This window comes from Sycon ciliatum, chromosome 4 (genome assembly GCF_964019385.1).
Source record: "Sycon ciliatum chromosome 4, ocSycCili1.1, whole genome shotgun sequence".
Lineage (NCBI taxonomy): Eukaryota > Metazoa > Porifera > Calcarea > Leucosolenida > Sycettidae > Sycon > Sycon ciliatum.
The window spans coordinates 24,730,914-24,755,406 of NC_088646.1; the positions used below are offsets into that span (position 1 = coordinate 24,730,914).

The 24,493-nt window shown below is 45.4% G+C and overlaps 3 protein-coding genes and 1 long non-coding RNA gene across 4 annotated transcripts; 2 read left to right on the forward strand and 2 right to left on the reverse strand.

Annotated features, from left to right (window-relative positions):
- The first annotated feature begins 109 nt into the window (after nt 1–109).
- On the forward strand, nt 110–12,558 carry LOC135815213 (uncharacterized). The gene is made up of 3 exons (XR_010553270.1): nt 110–154; nt 408–503; nt 12,549–12,558. It is a non-coding gene; the product is annotated as an uncharacterized LOC135815213 (long non-coding RNA).
- LOC135815212 (UPF0598 protein CG30010-like) lies at nt 2,352–5,702 on the forward strand. Its single transcript, XM_065328474.1, has 2 exons — nt 2,352–2,742; nt 4,844–5,702. Exons 1-2 carry the CDS (start codon nt 2,538–2,540, stop codon nt 5,437–5,439), a joined length of 801 nt encoding a protein of 266 aa, XP_065184546.1. The 5' UTR covers nt 2,352–2,537; the 3' UTR covers nt 5,440–5,702.
- Nucleotides 4,757–15,163, reverse strand: LOC135815211 (tRNA-queuosine alpha-mannosyltransferase-like). The gene is made up of 9 exons (XM_065328473.1): nt 14,783–15,163; nt 12,729–12,896; nt 12,117–12,528; nt 11,819–11,943; nt 11,241–11,350; nt 10,541–10,685; nt 9,892–9,962; nt 7,080–7,168; nt 4,757–6,660 (listed from the first exon to the last, which is right to left on the reverse strand). The coding sequence occupies exons 1-9, from the start codon at nt 14,956–14,958 to the stop codon at nt 6,565–6,567; spliced, it is 1,392 nt and encodes a 463-aa protein (XP_065184545.1). The 5' UTR covers nt 14,959–15,163; the 3' UTR covers nt 4,757–6,564.
- Nucleotides 15,164–16,214: 1,051 nt separating this feature from the next.
- On the reverse strand, nt 16,215–24,325 carry LOC135815214 (uncharacterized oxidoreductase YjmC-like). The gene is made up of 11 exons (XM_065328475.1): nt 24,005–24,325; nt 22,162–22,274; nt 21,882–21,957; nt 20,764–20,825; nt 20,185–20,238; nt 19,440–19,538; nt 19,225–19,290; nt 18,438–18,629; nt 17,881–17,976; nt 17,430–17,540; nt 16,215–16,761 (listed from the first exon to the last, which is right to left on the reverse strand). Exons 1-11 carry the CDS (start codon nt 24,255–24,257, stop codon nt 16,711–16,713), a joined length of 1,173 nt encoding a protein of 390 aa, XP_065184547.1. The 5' UTR covers nt 24,258–24,325; the 3' UTR covers nt 16,215–16,710.
- Nucleotides 24,326–24,493: the final 168 nt, after the last annotated feature.

Consider the following 24,493-nt stretch of genomic DNA (forward strand, 5'->3'; position numbering starts at 1 on the left):
GTTTGTTTATTCAACTGAGAAAATGGCAGAAGCAGCAGAGCCAACCGAGCCTGTAAGCGCTGTCGAGGAGCCACTCGATCTCGTTCGCCTCAGTTTGGATGAGCGGATTTACGTAAAAATGCGCAATGAGCGTGAGCTTAGAGGGAAATTGCATGTAAGTCAATATTGACCTCACATACATGACTGTACTTCTCTGATCTTCAAATAATTTGCAAAGGCCTTACGTTCTCGTACATATACGTTTCTAAGCATTATTTATGAAAGCAAGAATGAAGTGGGTTTAAGGCTTTAAGCTCATCATCTAATCATCTTTTACAATATCCTGCACTTTTCTTCTCAATGCCCCCCCCCCCCCCCCCCCTCTCTCTCTCTCTCTCTCTCTCTCTCTCTCTCTCTCTTCACCTCAGGCGTATGACCAACATCTAAATATGATTCTCGGTGACGTGGAGGAGACCATAACCACTGTAGAAGTGGACGAAGAAACGTATGAACAAATTTACAAGGTAAATAATTTTTTACACACGATACCATGTGACTGAAATAATTAGAAAATAGAAAGTGTGCATCTGGCGAGCAAATTAACTATCCACCTTGCAAGCTTAGCCGATGTGTTCATTTCTAATAACAACAAAAAGCGGGAACTCTTATTAAAGTTTGTAAGCATGCATGTATGTTGACGTGGCGGTTGCCTCCAGTGGCGTATACTCCAGGTGGAATCCCAACTCTAGGCGCTACGAGACCCTTGAGTTGCAGCACTGAGACCCAGTTACTGTGGTAATGGCATTTTCTTGGTCAAAATTCCACTAGAAGACTGAAGTGTGCAGCATATTAGTATGATACAGTCAGTCTTAGATAATCGTGTTCGGTATGTCAACGCTGGCTGTAGTGACATATCGGAAATAGGGGTATGCTGTGCCTTCCTACTGGTGTTTCGCTATATACCCAAGCTTCACTTTAACATGCTGTGTATGGTGTGCAGTCAAACTGACCACCACCAATACTAGACTGCCCGTGTTTGTTCACTGGATACGGTGGTGTGTGTGTGTGCCGCACACTCTTTGGCAATCTGCCTGTTCGGCCGATCGTGTCACATAGATACTAGTTCTACTGTGCTGCGGAGTGAAATACGGTCGTGCAACTCTTAAAAGCACAGTGTGGGGCATTGTAGTATTACTTATGTGTTGTCCATTCATTGCTCATGGATGAGTATGTCATGGTCCTTTTTTGTTATTCAAATACCTTGGCTTATTCTGGATATATTGTATAGAATAGAATGTTCTTTCTTTGTGTGTTGTTTTGCGAACAGACATCAAAGAGAACAGTCCCGATGCTATTTGTGCGCGGTGATGGCGTTATTCTCATTTCACCTCCACTGCGCGCCACCGTGTGAACCTTCTGCTTGGACCTAGTCAACCACATCTAACACTTGATTATTTTAACATGAAGTGCTTTTTTTACTCCTTTGGTTGAACGTTTTTTCTTAGTGCATGCAGATTCTGCATGGTTGTTGAAATAATTCTTGTCTAGGTTCGATTTGCATTCCAATGATATTCCAAACTACAGTTTGCCTCCTGAAGCTTTAGATATGCTTTGAAATTGCGTATATGCAGGTATATGTGCATGTAACGAATATTTCAAGGTTGGAATCACAGCGGGGTATAAACTGCATGCACGCACACACACACACAAACACCGGGTGGATTCTAAGAGTACCTGTTGGGAGTTCTTACGTTTTGAAAATGAACTGGTGCTTGTACTGGCAGTGGTAAAGATGTGGAGCAAGAAGTTATACCGTACTTCCCCACATGCGTATGGGCTTATAAGCGAAAATTTGCTACAAAAGAGCTTTTTTGCTGTGCGAACATGTCCGGGTAGAAGCACATGATGGTATTATCACAATGCTTAGTGGTATATTCAGCTCCCGGGTGTTTCACAAAATAGTGTTCACATAGCACATGCGTTTATAATTGGGGGGGGGGGGGGGGGGGTGCACTTTATATCTGGCCATAAGCACATGCGCTTTAATATATGTGCGGAAGTAGGGTAATTAATACACCAACTCCTTGTTCCTTTTAGTTTTAGTAGGGAAAATGGACCATTCCATTTTCCCTATAAAAATGAACATGATCATGACTGTACAGTACATTACTTTTTTTTGTACTGACTGTATCAGTGTATGCCTCAAAACAAGCACACGTAGATCTACACATAAACACGCATATGCACGTAGATCTACACGTAACACGTGTAAAATTAAAAGGGCTTGTGCTGCACGTACACGTCACAACTAATGTTACTTTAAAAATTTGAACTTCGGGCTTTCAAAAGAAAGAAATTATTATTTTCCTTGACTTGGCAAAGTAGTTGGAGATGAAAAGAAGTTCATTCTGATCTCGAGTTCTGCTCTGCATGTACTGACACTACTACTGTGTACATGTAGGTGTGGTACCAAGTAACAGATTCTCGTTCCTATTTTTGGAGAAGAAGCAAGCTGTGTTTTTGTCAATTTTATAATGTAGTCATCTCATTTTTTTGAAATGATATTCCTTAGAAGAGTCCCTTTGCTGACGGCCAGGGTTGGACTTGGAGGTAGGAGATTCACCACCACTGGTTCCACGTTTCTCTACGAGCAGGGGCAGTCGGTTGGTGATCAGCAAAGGGAATATTTCTATTTCATCGATCATCAGGGACAGCTATTTTTGGACGACACGAAAATCAAGAATTTCGTCACGTGTTTCAAAGGTACATGCACAAGTACTAATATTAATTGGATACACGTGTACATGTACAGTAGATAGATCTCTATGCATAATACAAAGGTGTCTATGAAAATACACAAACGGAGTACTGTACCCACCATATCAGTCAGTCCACCATTCCACGATGCGCTCTTGGCCAACACATTCCACCGTGCGCTCTTGGCCAACCCGCTCCACTTGTATATGATCACCACATTGAGGACAATTCCATTGAGAGTTTTATGTTGTCAAACCCTCTAGACAGCTGTTTCGCTCCAACAAAGCTCATCAGTGCAGGTACTACATAATTGTAGTAGTAGAATAACTGATAATGAATGGTTGAGGTGAAAAAATGATGTTATAAAGGGTGACACTAAAAATTCCACGCTTTCTACATACCGGTAGAAATGTGGCATGCCGTAGGAAACTGAGGTGTTGGAGGATAACAGCTCTAAAAGATGTGATAGTGCAAGTGCGCATTGTTTCTTGGGACACAACATACAGCGCTAGAAATCACGCGCAAAGGCAATCAACAGACAATAACTATGAGAGGCACTACTAGTAGCCACACGTACATGCATACATACGAAAAGAACTATTACCTATTGGGAGGCTGATGATTGTACTGGCCCAGGGGCTTGACAAGGTCAGATGAATGGAAACTAGACAACGGTAGTCCCCCGGGCACATCCAAGGCGCGTTATGGAGTGACTGATATGTATGCAATGTCCGCGTTTGTCGCTAGTTTCTCTTCTCAGGAGTACACGCGGCTATGAGAAGTACACTGCCTGCAGTGAAGTGTGTGTAGTGCCCACAGTGGAATTTGACTTTTCGGCGGAAGTAGGATCAAGTGCATAGGCCTTTCTCGGCTTGTCACGTACGATGCGGTGTCGTAGATCTACTGTCCTTTGTACAGGTTCTTTGCCATTTGATCCGTGGCCACGCTTGATAGCATCAGTGAGCCAAATGGCTACAGCAACTGATGTCGTTAAAGGGGAAGTATACCCTAAAATCAAATTTTCACCAGTTGTAGTCTTCTGGGTGCTGAGTCGAATGGTCTTGGTCCGAGGAAGCTGCGACGCTTCCTTCCTACTTGAATCCCAATCGAACCCGCGCACTTCCACCGAAACTGGGTGACTGCGCCCTACTAGATGGGGATTTGTATGCAAAATCTCACTAAAAGCGCCGTTTCGTTCTTATAAAAGCACGGATGACCGCGATTGGCCCATATGTTGTAGTCTTTTGGACGCTGAGTCGACTGGTTTTGGTCCGAAAAGGCTGCGATGCAGCGTTCCTCCTTTATTCCCAATCGAACATGGTTGAAGAAGCGGTCACGTGCTCCTGGGTGCCCAAATCACCTGGTCACCACGCCAGCAGGCGACAACTTTCACACCAAGGTTCAACTCGAGTTCAACTCGAGTGACAGGACTGCACCCAAAAAAGGTCAAACAGGCTAGTAAGTTGTACCCTGCAGGCACGGTGACCAGGTGACTGGTGTACGCAGGAGCACGTGACCGCTTGTTCAACCATGTTCGATTGGGAATAAAGGAGGAACGCTGCATCGCAGCCTTTTCGGACCAAAACCAGTCGACTCAGCGTCCAAAAGACTACAACATATGGGCCAATCGCGGTCATCCGTGCTTTTATAAGAACGAAACGGCGCTTTTAGTGAGATTTTGCATACAAATCCCCATCTAGTAGGGCGCAGTCACCCAGTTTCGGTGGAAGTGCGCGGGTTCGATTGGGATTCAAGTAGGAAGGAAGCGCCTCAGCTTCCTCGGACCAAGACCATTCGACTCAGCACCCCGAAGACTACAACTGGTGAAAATTTGATTTTAGGGTATACTTCCCCTTTAAAAATTCGCACTCTTGGCCATGGGATTGTCGAGTTAGTAGCTCTCTCTCTTTCTCTTCTCTCTCTCTCTCTCTCTCTCTCTCTCTCTCTCTCTCTCTCTCTCTCTCTCTCTCTCTCTCTCTCTCTCTCTCTCTCTCTCTCTCTCTCTCTCTCTCTCTCTCTCTCTCTCTCTCTCTCTCTCTCTCTCTCTCTCTCTCTCTCTCTCTCTCTCTCTCTCTCTCTCTCCCTCCCTCTCTTTTTCTCCGTCCAGACAGGGCCTTTCTCAGATTCTTCTTTCGGCGCCTGAAGGCAAACGACACAAGCCGCTACCGGGACGAGTTTCCGTTCTACTCACCATGCGGTCCAGAGATAAACTACGTATGCTGTGATGATCTGCCAGTGGTCTTTTCCCAGCTGTCGCGTGGCACTGTACCTGTTGACTGGAATGATCCACAATCAGCAATGACCACTGGTGAACAACCAGTGCAGTTATCATCAAGTGCAACACAAGGTACAGAGCAGCAGCAGCAGCAGCATCGGAGCAGTACTGATGGTGGCGATGACGAGGTGTACAAGTTATGGTATGGTGGTGATCTGCATCAGATCCTTAGTATTCCATTCCAGCCACAGTCTTTGTTCATGCTGCCAGGCACCGGGCGCATCTATCACGAGGCGCCAGAGAAACTCGGCGGCATTGGACTGGTGAAGTCATCACTGGCGATCGAATTCGGAAAGCACTTTGTCTACGATGACCAAGCCAATCCAGACGAGGATTACCCGACCGGTTTTAACTTCCAGGGAACTGTACACAGACTGGAGAACAGTTTTACAAAACACTTTGCACACATCAACTCCGATGACACATAGCGCTCTCAAAGAAACTTGAACTTATCTGTTTTAGGTAACGCACTGGCCATCACAGAGCGAACCATTGATTTTTTCATGAGAAAATTTGCAGTTGGCTTCAGAAAAGAATTACCAACCCGGGTACATTTGTGTAAGCGCTACTCAAAGCGCTACTCAAAGCGCTCCAATCAGTTGCTCTTTATGTTTTTATTTGCTCAATCACAGGGTATTTCGTTTTGTTCTAACTTCTAAGATCTTGAATGCTATGAAAATAATGAAAGCGACTGCCTATGTTAGCACTGCACAGGTACTAATGGCCTATGGTGCTGGGCGAGTGTTGCAACAATGATGCTTAGGAAATAAATAAACATGGCTCAGGCACAGGAACAATACAAACATCCAAATGACCTCACGCAACCGTGAGTCGCCAAGAGTACACGAAAGCCATAGTACGCAACTCGAAACTTGCTGGCATGGCAAAATTCCTGGATTACATCGTTTTAGTGCTGCTGTGCATACAAGCACAATAAAGTCCACTGCTGCACAAGCCCAGCTCGGTTGTACAGTACGCACTACGCCACTGCCTATCACTATAAGTTTCATGAGCAGCCAGCTATGATGAAATCCACCATACACTGACCAGGGCCAACAACCATGAAGGGCAAAGTTTTGCATATCTACCTCTGGTTTCACGCTGACATGCAGGAGTACTGATGAATGTTGATGGTCACGTGGAAATGCTCGGAGCAAACAGGTACGGTAGAGCCTGTGTCCCGTTGTGCTGGGTGAAATCACTAGCTTGGTTGAAACTTGCCAGGCCAAAGATACCAAGCATCTTTAAAATTGCTGTTGCTTGAATTGACATCCTAGGCTTTCAGGAGCACAGTCAGAACTTGAATGAGAACACAGGTGTTGGTGGGACCATGCTAGCCACGTATGTACGGAGTTTTGCTTTCTGTTGCGTTCAGTTGCACTAATGCCCCAGAATCTGCACAGTTGGCCCATAGCCCAGTCATCCACCATAGAGGTTCCATCGAGTTGAGCACCAAGTCGGAGCCAATACAGTCCAGGTTGTGTTTGACGCTTTCAATGTGCATGTGCATACTTCAAAGTAGATACACAGTAAATGCATGTCCGGGTTTGCACTCAGCCTGGTACACTCCAAGATGGTTCTTTGCCGCTGAGTAGGTCGGTGTACGCCTGCTTCAGCGTCTTGTCCCAGTCAAAGCGCTCCAAGTCGATCTGCAGCAACATCACACAGAATCTGGCTTCACAATCTCGTATACTGTTATTATGTGGGCAGTGTCATCTACACAGGGCTGCCATGTACCGTATATTCTCTACTATAAGCGCATGTCTCCATTATTACTAGCACACTGTGAGCACCTTTCGAAACATAACTTATAAGCACAGTCTCCATTATTAGCACGGTCTCAGTGGAATTCAGTGTTGCGTGCATGGCATCTAGCATGGCATTGCATTTCTTCTTGCTCTGTATGGAGTTATTGGTTGAAAAAATATAAGCACGGTCTCCAATATAAGCGCGGGGTAGAGGTGTGTTGATTATAAGCACAGCGCTTCTAATAGAGAATATACGGTAACTTGTGTAGTAGTTTGATCCAGTGCATTGCTGTCATCATGACCGACGTTCGCGATCTTACCTCTAGAGATACCTTGGCCAAGTGGGGGAAACGACAGAATGTGCGCAGCTTCTTCGTCAGCTGATTGTCCGTGGAGTACAGGCATTCTTCTACAGGAAAAACAACAACAAAATGTACTCAGAAGTAGTTAGGAGGTGTATTTACACCCAAAAGCAATGCAAATTGAAGAAGCATCCCCTTCTAAGTGATTCTCATCTACTCACATCCCTGCCCTTTTGCATGTAGAAAGGCATGACAATACAGTTCTAAAGGAGATTGAAAGAACACTGACAAATAAGCTGGGCCAGCTTCTTCCTAGACTAAGTGACATTTCATTATTTGAGGCCACGGAGTTGGAGAGTAGCTCATCCAGAGCTCGAAGAATACTGTAAAACGGGTAACTATTGCGACGTAAAAATGTTTGCGAATTTTGCGAGAGGCCCCGAATCGCAAACTTTGAACAACGCAAACTCGCGCCATGTAAAGTTCAGTGCAAGGACTGACTCGACTGTGTAGAACGACTCGCAAACATTAAACAGCGCAAACCAGTCTCTATTTGTAAAACGCAAACATTTATTGTCGCAAACGTTACCCGTTTTACAGTAAACGTGTGTGCACTGTATGTCCTGATTGTCATAAAAAATGTGATGCACAGTGTGCAACACAATGCTTATGCACGTAGACCAGAGAGTCGTACTCAAACTAGGGAGGTGACACGGCACAGAAATCCGTGTCACAGGGGTTGACTCGCACCCGTGACCCCTCGTTGTTATTTTTGGAATAGTTCAGTCCAGTCCAGTCCGAAAGGTCATACTCGGATCGACTCGCCTTCTGTACTTCACCTCCAAGCGTGCAGCATGGGTGTCTAGTTTTTGAAATTATTGAGGCAGCACATTTCGTTTACAGCCCATCACTCGCCAGTATTCTTTGAAAGACTACCAGCAATTTGTTTACCTCCTGCCATGTCCGAACTACTTGATAGCAGTGATGGCAACAGCAGCAGTTATGAGACAGCGTGTAGTGTTACGGTAACTGTTCAGAACTGTTCAGAGTCGTATCCTAGGTTAATCCGAATACTAAAAATTGACCCAAATTGCACATAACACGAAGCTGGTTTTTGAAAATTGTAAGTCGTGTATCTGCCCTATTTCTTCTTTATGACTTGCACAATACACCAGTCTTCCTAAACAACACATTTCTAGCAGGGGTTAAGTACCATATAAGAGAAGTACAGCCAGTGATATTGTCATGTTGAAATACTACATTTTTGACACAAATTACACATAACACGAAGCCAGGTTTTGAAAAATGTAAGTCGTTATCTGCCCCCATTTCTTCTTTATGACTTGCACAATGGTCCAGTCTGCCTAAATAACACATTTATAGCAGGGGTTATGTACCATATTAGAGAAGTACAGCCAATGATATTGTCATGTCTAAATATTACAATTTTGACACAAATTAGACATAACACGAAGCGGGTTTTTGAAAATTGTAAGTCGTGTATCTGCCCCATTTCTTCTTTATGACTTGCACAATACACCAGTCTTCCTAAACAACACATTTCTAGCAGGGGTTAAGTACCATACAAGAGAGCTACATTGTACATCTAGTCATACTGTCATAAACAGCCAGCATTTTTCCTGCAGCAGTCACACCACCATCATCATTATTTCCAGGGAAATCCTCTTACATTGTCAGCTCCTACGTCGTTAGATACAATGTAGGGGGCTGTAGGACCGGCTCGTCAAAAATAGAGAACCTGAACAAGCGTGCTCGGGACGTCTCAGCAATCGTAGTATGCTTGAGCACTCCTATAAAAACTTGATCGATGGCAAAATCGTTCCCCACAGAAAAATCATACTTTGCGGGTCTTGCGTTGCACGCTTGGAGGTGAAGTACAGAAGGCGAGTCGATCCGAGTATGACCTTTCGGACTGGACTGGACTGAACTATTCCAAAAATAACAACGAGGGGTCACGGGTGCGAGTCAACCCCTGTGACACGGATTTCTGTGCCGTGTCACCTCCCTAGTTTGAGTACGACTCCCTGACGTAGACCAGTGATGGTTCTGGATCTATACACGTCATGTACATCCAACCTCCGGTTCATATCCGCACAGTAATGAGCATACTTCTACGTCAGTGTACATGATGTATACAATGTACAGTTGTGCATGTGAGTGTGCGTACACGCTTGTGCACATGAGTGTGTGTGTGTGTGTGTGTGTGTGTGTGTGTGTGTGTGTGTGTGTGTGTGTGTGTGTGTGTGTGTGTGTGTGTGTGTGTATATGTGTGTCCCATATGGTGCAGTGGTATGTGCAGCGATTTCCAATCGATAGGTTGCGGGTTCGATTCCCTACGATTATGGTCACACACATCTTTCTTCTCTTTCTCAGACTCTTCCTGACTTTTCTTTCATTCTCCTGGGTGGTTACCAACAGCCAGTGCCTGCCAGAGTATGTGGTGTGATGTGTGTGCGAGGAAAAATAAATAAAAAAGACCAAAAAGTAGGGATTCACTGGCCAGAAAAAGCCACTTCATAGCTGTGTGGTGTAGACCAGGCTGAATAGTGGCGGTCAATTCTTCAGCCTTGCAAGCTGTTGAATGGTGCAATCCCAGCACAAGCTGCTATGGCTTCTGCTCTAGCATCGCTATCATCGCCTCCGGCGATGGGCATCCAATGGTCCAATGGTGTGTGTGTGTGTGTGTGTGTGTGTGTGTGTGTGTGTGTGTGTGTGTGTGTGTGTGTGCGTGTGTGGTGTGTGTGGTGTGTGTTTGTGTGTGTGTACTGTACATGCATGGTGCATGCACCCGCATGGCAGTGATACATACTGGGGAAAATCTCTGGATAGACAAGGCGATTGGGACACAGTGGGTAACAACCACTGTGCACAGCTTCCAGCCTGTGACGAAAAGAAACATGAATCAGAGACAAGATACATGCACGTCAGTATTAGTAGCACCCATGTTCTTCATACTTCAGTAGAGATATCCGGATAGGCAAGGGAACTGGGCAATCTAAATATTTCACCTTGAAAACATGTGCCTGCTCTAATTTCGTGCCAGTTGATTTGGCTTCACTCAGGTTGACTGGGAACCAGATAAAGAGGACAGCATAACTATGCACGTGACAGCTGACTGTACTTGTAGAAAGCAGCTATAAAAAAGAAGAAGAGGGCTATTCATTAGTGTACATTCCAGTGGACTAGCTGCGAAGACCGTAAGTGTGCACTATCGAGAGCGGGGGACTGCGAATATCATTCACAAGAATGTGTGGTTAGCCAGTACAGGACATCAGTTGTTCAACAACCAACACGCATAACTATTGCATTCTGTATCTACTTACCATAGTGCAGATAGTGCACCTGTCTCCCTACAGGAATAGCACAAACTTTGAAGTACATGAACACACATCATGCCTGTACAGAAGGGAGAACAATCCAGACACTCGCTTCTCCGCAAAATCTAGACCTAAACTTACATGGCTACTCCGAAAAACTCATGCATGGCTGTTGAAACGACTACATCAGCCGATTGCAGGGCTCGCAGATATTCGGAACGGCTCTTCAGGTAGCCCCAGTGAACAATGTGAGGTTTTAGCCATTCTCGCGATGACATGAACACATCTGCACTGCACAAGGACAGATAGGGTCAATAGACGGAGGCACACGGGAACAAACATTGGCAACCGTTTGGGAGAGTTCGCTGTGATACAAGTGAAGCATGTCCACATTTGTTCAGTCACTGATCCTCTCTCATCTACACACACCATGCACGCACGCACGCACGCGCGCACACACACACACACACACACACACACACACACACACTGTACTGTACTGTACTTGCTCACTGCCAAAACTGGTCACGTGGGCCTCCCCGGGAGAGGGGAGAGATACTCAAAAGGAATCTTGGAAAGATGACTCAATTGGCTACTGAACCGCCCAACAACCGACTGAAATCCCCAAACTTTGAAGGTACTGCCTGCTACTAGTGTGGGTGGAAACCAACAAAGGTGGTAGGTACAACATTACACCTTCAAGCAGCCGAGCCCGTTGGCAACAGACCCAACAATATCTGGCATGAGTGTACCCGCCAACCGACCTAGCTGGCACACACACACACATACACACACACACACACACACACACACACACACAAGCACACATGGATTCACTGACCTGGCACCTCATGGTAGGCCTCGCCGATGATAGACACACAGAATTTTTGGCCTTCTGTGACCAGCACTTTCAGTGCAGCAAAGAGAACTTCCGGGTTTTTGTCATGTTCCCTGTAAACGTGGCAGAAAGTGTGTGTGTGTGTGTGTGTGTGTGTGTGTGTGTGTGTGTGTGTGTGTGTGCGTGTGTGTGTGTGAGAGAGAGAGAGAGAGAGAACAGGAAGCTGTTTCACTGCAATTCCGACCACCACATGACAAGAACGTGAAACATTCCCTCATGTTTCATTATCTCCCCTTCTTTCTTGGCAGAGCCGGAAGAAAAAGATACAATCCAGCTCCTCGAAAATATTGATGGAGATACATTTTGAAGACACCCTGCTGTCATGTATCCTGCACACCAACGATATTATATGGTGCTACGGGTGGTTAAAAATTAATTATCAAATTACACACACGCAAGTGTTGCAGTGAAATATTTGAAGCTAAAGTATACAGATAACAACATTATTAACAAGCGCCCCCTCCCCCCCCCCCCCCCTCCCATCCCATTAGAAAACAAAGTGCATAGGTCAGTCATCCTACCATCTATGCGGCCAGATAATATGCAGTGGCCTGTACTTGGATGCAGCATTAGACTGGGAAACATCTGAACTACATTCTGACATTGTCGTGATTGAAGATGACTCCGGCGCCTCACTGGAGGTAACCTGCAACATAGGAAAACCACATACAGCACAAATGCATGTCATAGCGCTGCAATAAGAATTATGGGAAACTCATGTCTAATTAATCCACATGGGGAAGTTTCAGTGTTGCTAACTGGTAGAAACGAACATAAGAGACATGCATACTTCGAAGTAGGTAAAGCACAGGAACCCACCTGATGGTCCGGCGGTGGCAGTGATGGTGGTGCTGCTGCTGTATCAGCAGTGGGCAGTGATGGTGGTGCTGCTGCTGTATCAGCAGTGGGCAGTGTAGAGGCAGGCTTTCCCATCTGCTCAGTACACGCGTCACTGGTCACCAGACACTTGCTGCCGGCAGTAGCACCTGCCACCTCACTCTCGGCGCCAGTAGCAGCAGATGCACCAGTACTGTCGCTCCGGAACTCAGCCGCTGCCAATGACAGTTTCTCCAGTTGCAGTGGGTAGTAGAGGACGTGGCACTTGCTCTCGATCATCTTGCGGACACCTTTGACCTGCATGTCGGGCATGAGCTTCAAGTGTGGCTCAACATTATCCAGGAATGAGTCCCGGTTAAACCGTGAGTTAAACACAACCAGGTCAGCAACCAGGCTGCACAAACAATGAGTGAGACATCAAGACTGAGATCAGGAGAAAAACCAGCAGGCACAGTAAGATAAAATGACTGTGTGCTAGGTGTTGCATGTCTTTGCGCGTCAGTTGTCATGAATGCAAGCACCGGTCTCTCTCTCTCTCTCTCTCTCTCTCTCTCTCTCTCTCTCTCTCTCTCTCTCTCTCGCCTGTGTACTAACCTGGAAGTAATCTGCGCATAGCCCAGCTGAAAATCCAGGTCACTGGTCTTCTGAACAGGGTACACTAGCTGGTTTTCATGAAAGTACAGCACCTTGGTCATCCTGCCTAGATCCGGACGTAGACCACACAGCTCCGCCAGGTTGAGAGTGCTAGTGGCAAAGAGAACTCTATCAGCACAGACAACACGCGAAAAAAATATCGGTTTAAATAGCAAAATCCAACTTTCAAAGTAGAGTGTACTGCGCATGCCTTTGTGCACTGAGTGGCTTTCAGGAATTGGTGCACCAACACCATGCTGTGTGTGTGTGTGTGTGTTTGTGTGTGTGTGTGAATCCCTTCAAACAGCTGTGTGGTGGATACCAGGCTAAAAATAGTGGCGGTCAATTCATCAGCCTTGCAAGCTGTTGAATGGTGTAATCCCAGCACAAGTTGCTATGTCTAACATAGCTGTTCGCTATCATCGCTTCCGCGATGGGCATGTCTGAGGTCTGAGGTGTGTGTGTGTGTGTCTTTCTCTCTGTGCCCATATGGTGCAGTGGTATGTGCAGCGATTTCCAATCGATAGATTGCGGGTTCGATTCCCGACGATTATGGTCACACACGTCTTTCTTCTCTTTCTCAGACTCTTCCTGACTTTTCTTTCATTCTCCTGGGTGGTTACCAACAGCCAGTGCATGCCGGAGTATGTGGTGTGGTGTGTGTGCGGGGAAAAAAATGAAAAAGACCAAAAATAGGGATTCACTGGCCAGAAAATGTCACTCCAAATAGCTGTATGGTGTAGACCAGGCTGAATAGTGACGGTCAATTCTTCAGCCTTGCAAGCTGTTGAATGGTGTAATCCCAGCACAAGTTGCTATGGCTTCTGCCGTAGCATTGCTATCATCGCCTCCGGCGATGGGCGTCAAAGGTCAAAGGTCAAAGGTCTCTCTCTCTGGTTGTCTGTCTATCTGCATGTCTCTGTCTGTCTGTTCCTGTCTCTCTCTCTCTCTGTCTCTCTCTCTCTCTCTCTCTCTCTCTCTCTCTCTCTCTCTCTCTCTCTCTCTCTCTCTCTCACACACACACACACGTACATTTAAAAAAAATCATATACATGTAGAAATGTTTTACCCGTGACCCCTTCTTTGTTTGAAATTATTGGTGTGGGTAATGGCTATGGTCGGCTTTAGAGCGCATGGAGGAGGAGAGTTTTATGTATCTTACATGTAGCCTATCATGTCAATTCCCGAATCACATTGTACCGTCAGTAACATACTTCAAATTTCTTATACTACAATTGCAATCACAAAACTTTTATCTTCTCAATCGGGAATATCTCATCTGTGACTTCCTACAGACCAGGACAGAATCTTTTCATACCGGTGAGAGCACAGAAACTTAAAATATTAGTAAGTGATTTGATGTGCTGTTCATAAGTTGGAGGGAGTTGAAACAGGAAACGGGGGTACGCACTCTTGCTAATAAACACAATTATTCTTTTTGTCAACTTGTGTACTAGTATTCACCAAGCGAAATATGTTGAATTGTTGATAATAATTATATATATACTATTGATCATTTATAGTAATCTGTGTTGCAATTTGTTAATTAGTACAACAATGCTTCCTGATGAGCGTTGTGCGAAAGCTAGTTCGATGCATTTTTATGTTTTTCATCGTTCCTATTATTGTTCTTCACATTACATTTCCATCATAGTTATTTCTTTGTCCATCACCACTTTCTCTAGAATTTGTTCGTGACATTTCAATAAAACCTTCGTAACATGACGCTTCAGCTGATTCTGTTTATTGCCATCCTAAAATATAAGCGACGCGGAGACAGTAATTTAATCAGGGCTATGAATATTAAAGATTGTTTGATGATGACGGCTCATCTAATTTTATTTCATTAGAATTATTCACTGGCAGTGAATGCTGAGATGCTCATCATAGCTTTGACAGAAAGATATTGTCATGACATGCGACATGCATGTATGGTGCTGGACTGGTTCAGTGTAACCATAATGCTAGTATAGTAGTTTCAAAGCTGCACCTCACTTTACGCTACTGTAACCTACTTGCAATCCGGGTGGGACTCGATGACATTGGCAAAATACAGTGCCGAGGTTCGCAATCGCCAAGGAAACTTCCTGGCAGGTGCCGTATAGACTTTGCAGAACTTATGAGAGTTACAGAGGAGGTCTACCAGTTGCTTATGGGAGCCTCCATGGAATGCTTCAACTATGATAGCCATCGTGAAATTGATCAAACAAATGATTCCTCACAGCAAACAGCTGCACCTCAACTCTCCAGTACATGTATACATGTAACAGCAAGAGCCCAATGTCCATAATCACCGGGGGTTATGTTGCTAACAGTTCTAGGCATCAGAATCAGAAACACTTCAACAGCCAAAGAGAACAAACATGATTGTGTTAGTTTGCCAATCAAATCGACAGCTCGAGCTCCTGCTTTGTGCCACACGTCGTGTACGTGATCATGGGGATCGCGTTGGTGCAGTTTTTGATTTTCAAAAAATGTCTCCAGCTAGGACTATACTCCTCGCGGCGGCCACGTGCAAGCTAGGCAAAGTCCGATTTTGCGGTGAAGCTTCGATATTTTGCCGCAAATTTTGCTGGCTCATCGTCGATTTCCGGCGAACATACCGATATTTTGCTCCGTTTTTCCAGCAAAGTCTCTTTTCAAAATTCGTCGATATTTTGCAAGCAGAATTGCTAGCAAAATCGGGCTATATCTATGTGTAGTGCAACTGCAAGCCTGCCACATGGCCAGGAACTCGATCGACCAAGTAATTAGTTGTGCGCCTCGTGCTAACTACACACAGACGGTACGTAGATCTACCAAGTAGGCATATGCGGATAATGCCAGCAGAAAAATTGGCAGAATTCGGTACTTTTTCTGGTAAGTTTCATGCATGTTTGGTATGTGGATAAAGAAATGGAGCAGAATTCGAGGAATTGCCCGCCATAAGGTTTGTATGGTTCTGCCCAGGGAGTGGTATTGTACTACTCCCTGGTTCTCCCAATTTCACTGCTTTTTTGAGCAGAATCTGCCACCTTGTCGAGCATTATCCGCCAATGCCTACTACCAAGGAGTAGTACCAAGAGTACATAATTATGTACTCTTGGTAGTACAATACCGGTAGTGTACTACTCCTTGGTTTGTAGTAATTATTCAGCCAATCACTTATCTTTCATGATTGTATCTCTGCAGGCTCCCTGGATACAATCATGTACTACAAGTGCAGACAGGATACACACGAATACGTACACACACATGCCCTACCCCCCCCCCCCCCCTCACCATAAACATACAGTGGTAACACATACGCACGCACACACACACACACTCACTCACACACACACACACACACACACACACACACACACACACACACACACACACACACACACACACACACACACACACACACACACACACACACACACACACACATACACACACACACACACAGAGTTTTGGTGCATGCGAAGGTGATATTTCTTTTATTCGACTTGCTGAGGGCTTTCCGCCCCACGACAATGAAAATCGTCCAGTGCCAAGCGATACCGAGTCAAAATATGAAGAGTCCAGCAAGTAATTACAAGTAGTTGGCGTTGAACTCACACATCACTGCAACAGAGTAATTTCAAAACCGAGGGGCCCTAACGGTTACTAGCATTATGATTCCAGTGTAACATCGTCGACAACAGACTACTGACTAGGTACAAACAAGCACAGCAAAGTAAATCAAATTTCTTAATGTTCTTCTAGTGTAAATCCGGTAGAAAAAAGGGGGTCCGGTACATTGTACTTTGTGAAGTAGATTTAAAAATATTCCCAAAGGCCAGTCAGGGAAAAGCTTGTCAGACGGTGCCTTGTTAATGTTAAAGAAAAGAAAAAACTTTGAGCGACGTACTTCAGACATGTCCTAAGGCGAGTGGACGCGACAGTGTCCCGACTGGTTGCAAGTGCTTTGTTTCATTTATGCTTTCGGCTGCATAGCTGGCACGCTCAATTCCGCAGACAGCTTGGCCTGTAAGAGTAGAGGAAAAGCAGAAAAAAATAACAACACCAACACCATTACACCAAATACATTAGCCCCACCAGCACCATCTCACCCCATGCTAGCCCCATGCTAGTCCCATGTGCCTGCCGGGGAGTTGTGTATCTTGTAAACAAATAAAATACGAAGTAAAATAAAAATTATCTACGGCAATGGCATGGTGAAGAGAACTCACGTGCACCACAAACAAGCAAGCATGCACAACAGCTGCTACTGGTTGATGTGGTGTGCAAAATTCCTGGACTGCGTCATTTCAGTGATGCAGTGCGTACAAGCAGGATTCAAGCAGGTCTCTTCCGCACAACTGCAGCTCAGTCAGATACACAATTAAAGTCAGCTCTCACCGCTGATCCGCATACAATACATGCATGATGTGAACCGGGAATTTTCGTCACGATAGAAAACCCACGGAGAAGCTGTATACTTTTCGTTTTCATCCACTCCCTTGGTGGAAATCAAGACTCTACTTTTTGCCAAATCTGCCAAGCATATACATGTAGATGTGAACGCAACGCCAACAAAAAGTATTAATAAACAAAAAGTAATAATAAACAAAAAGTATTAATAAACAAAAAGCAAAACATGTAATGCACTGTACAGCCTGGTGCGAACGGTCTAGCAGAAACAACAGGACTTACCATGGCTGAAACGAGGTTGTCATGGTAGCTGACACCGCCTAGCCGCTCCACTTCCTTCAAATGGTGACGCTCGGGGTCCCCAGCAACCATAACATTCTCCGCACCTTCAGCCTGCACAGCAACAACATCACCAGCACCAGCAGATGCTGATTAGCGGTACTGTTCCCAACCCAGCTGCTATGCATTCTGTATTCAGGATGCTAGCCTATTCATGATCACGTAGGGTGTACGTATTCAAGATTCCAATTCACATACAGTTCTACCAAATTGTTCGTTCTAAGCAGCAATTCCACGTCCAGAATCATGCGGGGTCACCAACTTGCACACATACGCACACGAGCAAGCACACGCGCACACACACACACACACACACACACACACACACACACACACACACACACACACGCGCGCACACACACACACACACACACACACACACACATGCTCATACCGGCTCCATGTCCCGGCAGTACGACATCAGTGCTTGCATTCTGTCCGCGAATCCGGGGGCAAAGCAGTTGGGATCGACGGCGATGAAGCATTGGCCCTGATCAGACAACAACGAAGCAGAGGAAACCAAATAGAATACCAATTTACAATTATGAAAGCTTCTCCTTACATAACAATGGTGCAATGGGAGAACATTCCAGCCAGCACTGGTAACTCATATCTCTACCGACTGGACTGTGCTATAGCAGCATTCATTCATTTTCTACTTGTAAAGAGAGCAGCTTTGAGGTGATGAGTAAGAACTCTAAGCTACCCAGATACCATCTGAAGTGGAAGAAGCGGGACTTCCAACTTTGCAGCAATCCACATAATCCGAAAGCTCTACAGACTAGAGTCCATTGTGGAATACGAGGAAACTCAAGCCCCCCCCCTCCGATCAAAAGATGCCTGAGGGAAAACCACTACTCAGCCGTAAACATCACACAACCATCACAAATAAAACAATCCTGATTAGCCAGAGACAGGATTGATGCAACGGTCCGCTGTCACAGGACTTACAAGATTGGCTGGAACGTCGTGTTGCCCAATCCACTTGCGAATGCCAGTACCGTAATGAGAGCCAGACAAGATGCCGCAGAACACCTCCACCATCATGGCCAATCCGTAGCCCTTATAACCGCCAGACACTTCCGTGCCACCTAGCGGCATCAGCCCGCCCTTGCCAAGCACTTGGTTCGGGTCGTTTGTTTCCTGCACAAAGCAATCAAGGCAAAGTAAAGCTGGGACAATGCAGAGTGACGGGACTGCACGTTGCAGACACACCTAGTGGACAATGTGGAATATATCGGTAACCTCTCCCCATACCGGATTCACACACGAGTCATCACCATGGAGGTCCCGCTAATACACCATCAAGTGACATCATCGTATATGTTTGTATTGAGTGGCAAATCAGCGTTTTTAATGTCATACCATGCAGAACTCCTTAAAAGATTATGCCATCGCATAGCGCCTATTATACTACTTCCACACAGACACAGGGAAGCATGGATGCAGCGAATAGGATTTTCGGTCTTTGACCACTTTGGTGATGGGTCTGATCTACTCACCTCCCACCGCTTTAGGCGCTGCATCTGCGCCTTGATCTTTGAGGGTGGTGGCGTCCCAGCGAATACGGAAAATTCGGTCCCCAGCCGAGTCTCACGCGAACTGCGAATCTTCTTTTTTTTTTACACAGACACATGTGTAGATAGTACTAGTACTACTCAATTTCCGGTCAGCTAGCTGTTTCGATCTTGTTTGGTCCATTTCACCATCTACACAAATGCACTACCACATGACTCACCTGCCCATTTTCCGCCACACCCCAGCCATTCGGGATCTTGCTGTCTTTGCGTTTACACAGCTCCACCTAGATAGTGGCAGTGACACCGAATACACATGTACAACAACAAACATTGCCTCCAAGTACAGAAAGGAAAATAAACCCAAAGAAGCACAGCCACTCACTATACAGCATATGTCGTGAGGGTTCTTCTAAAAAAAAGGGCTCAATCTGACCTTGCCGATGGCTGTTGTACTTGTTGCCATGTCCAGGACGAAGCTGTCGCCATTGTTTCCGGGTGCAGCCAAAGCAATGGGATTCGTTCCAAGCACACACTGGCAGAAGTAGATTAGGGAAAAGACGACAATGCAACAACAAACACACCTGGTTGGAATCGACAACGCCGCGCCAGCATTGGCAAGCGTACAGTGTCATGCACATGCTGCGAGAAGAGAAATACAACAGCTAGGCAACAAGGAACGCAGGGCGTCAATATACTGCATTCTCCGGAGCATTCACTGCACCAGTGTACAAGTAGCAATCCCTCTTGGAGAAGTTCAAGTTCGCATTCGTCTGTACTGAAATGCATGTTCAGGGTATACGCTGCATGGTGGATTCGAGACAAAGTCTTTGAAATACATCGAAGTAAAATTGTGTCTTTTCTCCATGGAAAATACTACAATGGTACTCATAGTATACTACACACATCTATATGGGAGAAGACTGTCTGGTCAACAGCCAACAGAAACTGCTTCAAAGACTCTAAAACCCAAGTGCCCGGTCTGAGATGTCTTTACTTCTTGAAGTACTAATGTTCAATAAGAAAATAAACGGCAGACTAATCTGTTTCTTCGCCTAGGGCATTGATAATGGGGCATATGTGCAAAGGATCGCATGTTAGATGAAACAAGTGCGCTTACAAGTAGGGTTTAACAACAGCATCAGAACACTAGCAATGGACAATTATGGAGAGCTACTTACTTCACGGCCGCGCGTGGGTACTTGCAATGGCGAAGTGTTTGTAAAAGAGAGACCCTGGAGACGAACCATACAGACACAGTAACATGCACTCACTTGCATTTCTAGAGGCACGGCACCCACAGGCACAACCTGTCTGAAGAAAATACTCCTACAGATAGTCCCACAGAATGTCCCTATGAAAGCTGAGGAAAGATATAACGTACGATATACTGTCAAATAATTATAAGGGAGATGCTGGTAGGGAGAAAATTGCATTTCAGTGATTTCAGAAGAGGAACGGATATTGTACAATTAATCACTTGTGCCTATATGATTGACATGGTACATGTACATAGTATTATAATTATGCGATATGAACTGGTGGAAAGCCGATTCACACGAGGTCACCATTCCGGAGTCAGCAGAAGTCCAAGTCTTCATTCTCATCTACTCGCCAGGCCCCTACTGCTGACACTGTACATGTACATGTATTGGCACTAGAGTTAACTTTTGCCCAGGATGCCGATCGATTCAAGGCAACACTTAACTGACGATAGACACTGCAGCAGCTGATTATAAAAGCCTATTAAAAGGACATACCATTAGCCCTTGGTCACAAGCGCGGAGAGCGTACCAACCAGCAATACCATAGTGGTTTGAGCCTGGGAGAAAAAACAATGGACAAGACAATACATTTTGCAATCGACTGGAGAATATAGAATAGCTATCCTCTGAGCCCCACTCAAAGAGATGGCATTTCTTTAGAGTTCAGAGCCGTGTTCCATTGCCAAAAATACAGTACGTTTTTGGGAAACCCTTTAGTCTTTACAAGTAAAGCTATGGGTTGGCTGGATCGGCCAGTGCTGCTGGATCTAGCCATGTTGTTCTTAGCTATACAGTGATACTGTATCTGTCTGAAAATGCGACAATGGTGCACTGACAAGTCAGCTTCTCTCCGGCTTTCCCGTACAACGTATCCAGATGATCATGGCACATTTGTACCAGTTGAATTCCTTTTGTCTCACGCCAAGAATGCCAGTGATGCAGCTTGATCAGCTATCCTCCCTGGCCCGATCAACAGTGCCATAGAGAGAGAGAGAGAGAGAGAGAGAGAGAGAGAGAGAGAGAGAGAGAGAGAGAGAGAGATAGAGGGAGAGAGAGAGAGAGAGAGAGAGAGAGAGAGAGAGAGAGAGAGAGAGAGAGAAAGAGAGGGAGGGAGGGAGGGAGGGAGAGAGAAAGAGAGACAGAGACAGAGAGAGAGAGGGAGGGAGGGAGAGAGAGAATGGTGGGAGAAAAAAAGCTCTTGTGCAGAGTATAGGTATCCACACATGTATAACTGTTAGCAGTAGTGATGCAGGATGGCAACAAACACCACCACATGACTACTTGTACTTGTACTGAAATCAATCATATCCTAACAGCAATACGTTGTCTAAGGGTGTGTACGACTGGTACAACCTAGAACAAGATCCTCCAGAACAGAATGTTTGATTGGGACCGCACCTGTTCTGGGTGGTCCAAAATACAATGTATGTTCAGCTTGCTCCAGACTCGGGGGCCAGAACAGCTGGAGCAGTTTTTACTTTATCGTCACAAAACCTGGCTGCAACATTGACTTCGGGTTCTTGCTACAAGGCTGGTCTTTTGCACCAGCGGATCCCATCCGGTTCTAGAACATACTAGACAAATTCACTGATAGGTATGCTACAGGTTCTCACCATGGGCAGCGACCCAGCCGACACCGGACTCTTTGGCCTTCTGAATAGCCAAGTCCATGCTAAACTGGCCAACAGTCTGCAAGCACCAGTCACAACACAACAAAGCCACGATATGTTACAGTGGTGAGTGGGTTCAGCAAAAACTTAGTTCACACAAATGAGAAAAGAAAAAAGAGAAACACATGACCAACAGGCACATGTGCTGTGCTAAACTGTTTGTAAAAACAGGACTGCTTCAGCTGGGAAAAGAGCTTGATCATTGGGCAAGGGCGTGACTCACCGCACCGAGACACTGGTTGCCGTTTACGAGCGCCGTGGATGACGTGGAGCGCTCCAATTCTGGCTCAGCATCCACCCTCGTCGAGCCCTGTTGGATGTCGCGTACATACATTTCTATAGCGGCCGAACGCACACACACACACACACACACACACACACACACACACACACACACACAGCATTACAGGAATAGAGGTGTTCGGATTTCAGTATGCAGCCTCTGCTCGACACTTCTAGGCAAAGATTAGGAGGATCTGCACAAAATGGACCATACTAGTACTTGGTCTGGAGGGAGGCATACAGATTTGGTGTGAATCTTACATGTACATATCTAGTATCTACCCATCCATGTTCAGAAACTTGCCACGTTGAGAAATGAATAGTTAGCACACGTAGTACAGAAGTCACTGGAAATCCAATGAGGACTTCCACACCATTACTCTAGACAATGGTCACATTGGTGATATGAGTATGATCAAACCCAGCTCTTAGGCGCCGTTCATCACCGCCTTGACTGCCTAGAAAGCTGGATAAAAGGACCTGCTGCTGCTGCTCATTTCACCAATGTGCCGATTACAGCATTTCCCTGAATATCAGCCGCACCTTTTTACACTAGTTACTTCAAAGGAAAAGAAGGAGGTGCGACTCACAATCCAGCTTGACTTCCTACTTTAATAATTATGTGAATATCAATATCATATAATTATGGCTCAGACTTGAAAATGGGGGTGTGACGCATAATTATTGAGTGTGACTTACAATCAGGGAAATATGGGCAATGGTGCGAAATCCTCATTGGATTTACCAGTGGCTGCTGAGCTATGTGTGCTGATTTGCCTTCCTACACGTAAATCTCCATTGAATTGAATACCGTATTATCTCTATTACAAGCGCAGTCTCTTGTAGAAACCCAGTCTCTATTATAGGCGCACTCCAAGAGGGCTTCGAAGATATACAAGCGCAGTCTCCAATATAAGCACAGGGTTTGTATTGGAGACCTGTATGGATCATGTCCATGCATGTTTGACATCACAAAGTGTCACATACCCACATGCTGATTGCTGTGGTAAAGTCTGTGATCCCTGAGATCTAAAATTCAGACTCACTCAGTGTACCAGGAAGCACAAAACTGCAGTCCCGGTACCTGCTGGGAAACTTTGTGCTACTGATACAATGCAAAATATTATATTAAATAGGCAATGTACTAGTACATGTACCAGGTGGTTGAAAAATTATAAGCCCAGTCTCTTGTAGAAGGCCAGTCTCTAATATAAGCCCGGGGTCTGGACTGGTTGAAAAAATATAAGCTCTGGGCTTATAATGGAGATAATACGGTAATTCCAACTACAGTACTGATGGTCTCATGCCAGTTATCCAAATATCTTCGAATCATCCCCAGTTTGGACCCAGGTAAATGAAGCTTTACTCCTACTGTAGTATTACATAGTCTGTAGTATGACATAGTCTTGCACTGCTCCAAGCCCTAGAGCATTGTCGATGCACCATTTCAGGCTCAAATATTCCCAGACAGTGCGCACTTTCATGAGATGTGTGGCAGCAAATGCATCTTGAGTGGCCCCAACATTAGACCACTGAATATGAAACAGGGCTGCACTACATAATTCCTGCGGTAGAGTCTGACTTCACAGCATGCATGTTTTCATTATCATTACACTAGAATATGACGCCATCTCCATGAACAGGTAATGCCACGTGTGTTGTGTTACCACAGACAAAAGCAAAATCAAATTTGACAGTTTCGGAGACAATTTTCATTTCACTTTCGATTGAATGTCAAATGTTTTCAAATCGTGACTCTACCGCAATCAAACGAAAACATTTACCAAGTCGGTTCATGCCGTGGCTGTAATGCCCTCTGGAATCCGCGGACACCAGCAACTCCGCCATCTGGCTCGCGTGAGTTTCCTTTGCCCCCACCGACTTGAGGCATTCCTCTGCAAACCTTCGTGCTTCCTCAACTGGCACGACTTTATGGTCGGCAGCATCTCCTGCGCCAAAGCCAGTCACACTCCGGAGACCTTGACATAAAAGAGAGGAAGTAGAGAGTGGGGTCCGGACTGCCCGAAATAACGACATGGTGCCTTTTCTTCAAACAAAGCACAATCAAATTCTCATAAAAATAGCTTTGACTCCAAAATTGAGTTTGAAATCAAATGGACTGATTGGCTCGGAACAACAAAACAACACTTACCGCTAGTGCCGGTAGTGCTGTGCTTCTCAACAGCCGGTACACTGTCGCATGCAGGGAGTAGTAGTACTGCTCCCTGGTGGCATGCGGATGTGCGTGCAGTCTCACAAAGACTTTTTTTTCT

Bases quoted from the DNA above. Each gene is read 5' to 3' on its own strand.
- LOC135815212 (XM_065328474.1), top strand. From the start codon at position 2,538: ATGATATTCCTTAGAAGAGTCCCTTTGCTGACGGCCAGGGTTGGACTT. The intron at 2,743-4,843 runs GTACATGCACAA...TTCTCCGTCCAG, and splicing joins TTTCGTCACGTGTTTCAAAG to ACAGGGCCTTTCTCAGATTC.
- LOC135815211 (XM_065328473.1), bottom strand. From the start codon at position 14,958: ATGGCTATCATAGTTGAAGCATTCCATGGAGGCTCCCATAAGCAACTG. The intron at 10,686-11,240 runs GTCAGTGAATCC...TGTGCAGTGCAG, and splicing joins GGCCTACCATGAGGTGCCAG to ATGTGTTCATGTCATCGCGA. The intron at 7,169-9,891 runs GTATGTATCACT...TTTTTCCTGTAG, and splicing joins CTATCCAGAGATTTTCCCCA to AAGAATGCCTGTACTCCACG.
- LOC135815214 (XM_065328475.1), bottom strand. From the start codon at position 24,257: ATGTCGTTATTTCGGGCAGTCCGGACCCCACTCTCTACTTCCTCTCTT. The intron at 18,630-19,224 runs GTGAGTCATGTG...TGCTTTGTGCAG, and splicing joins GTGTGGCGGAAAATGGGCAG to GAAACAAACGACCCGAACCA. The intron at 16,762-17,429 runs GTAAGTCCTGTT...CTACTCTTACAG, and splicing joins ACAACCTCGTTTCAGCCATG to GCCAAGCTGTCTGCGGAATT.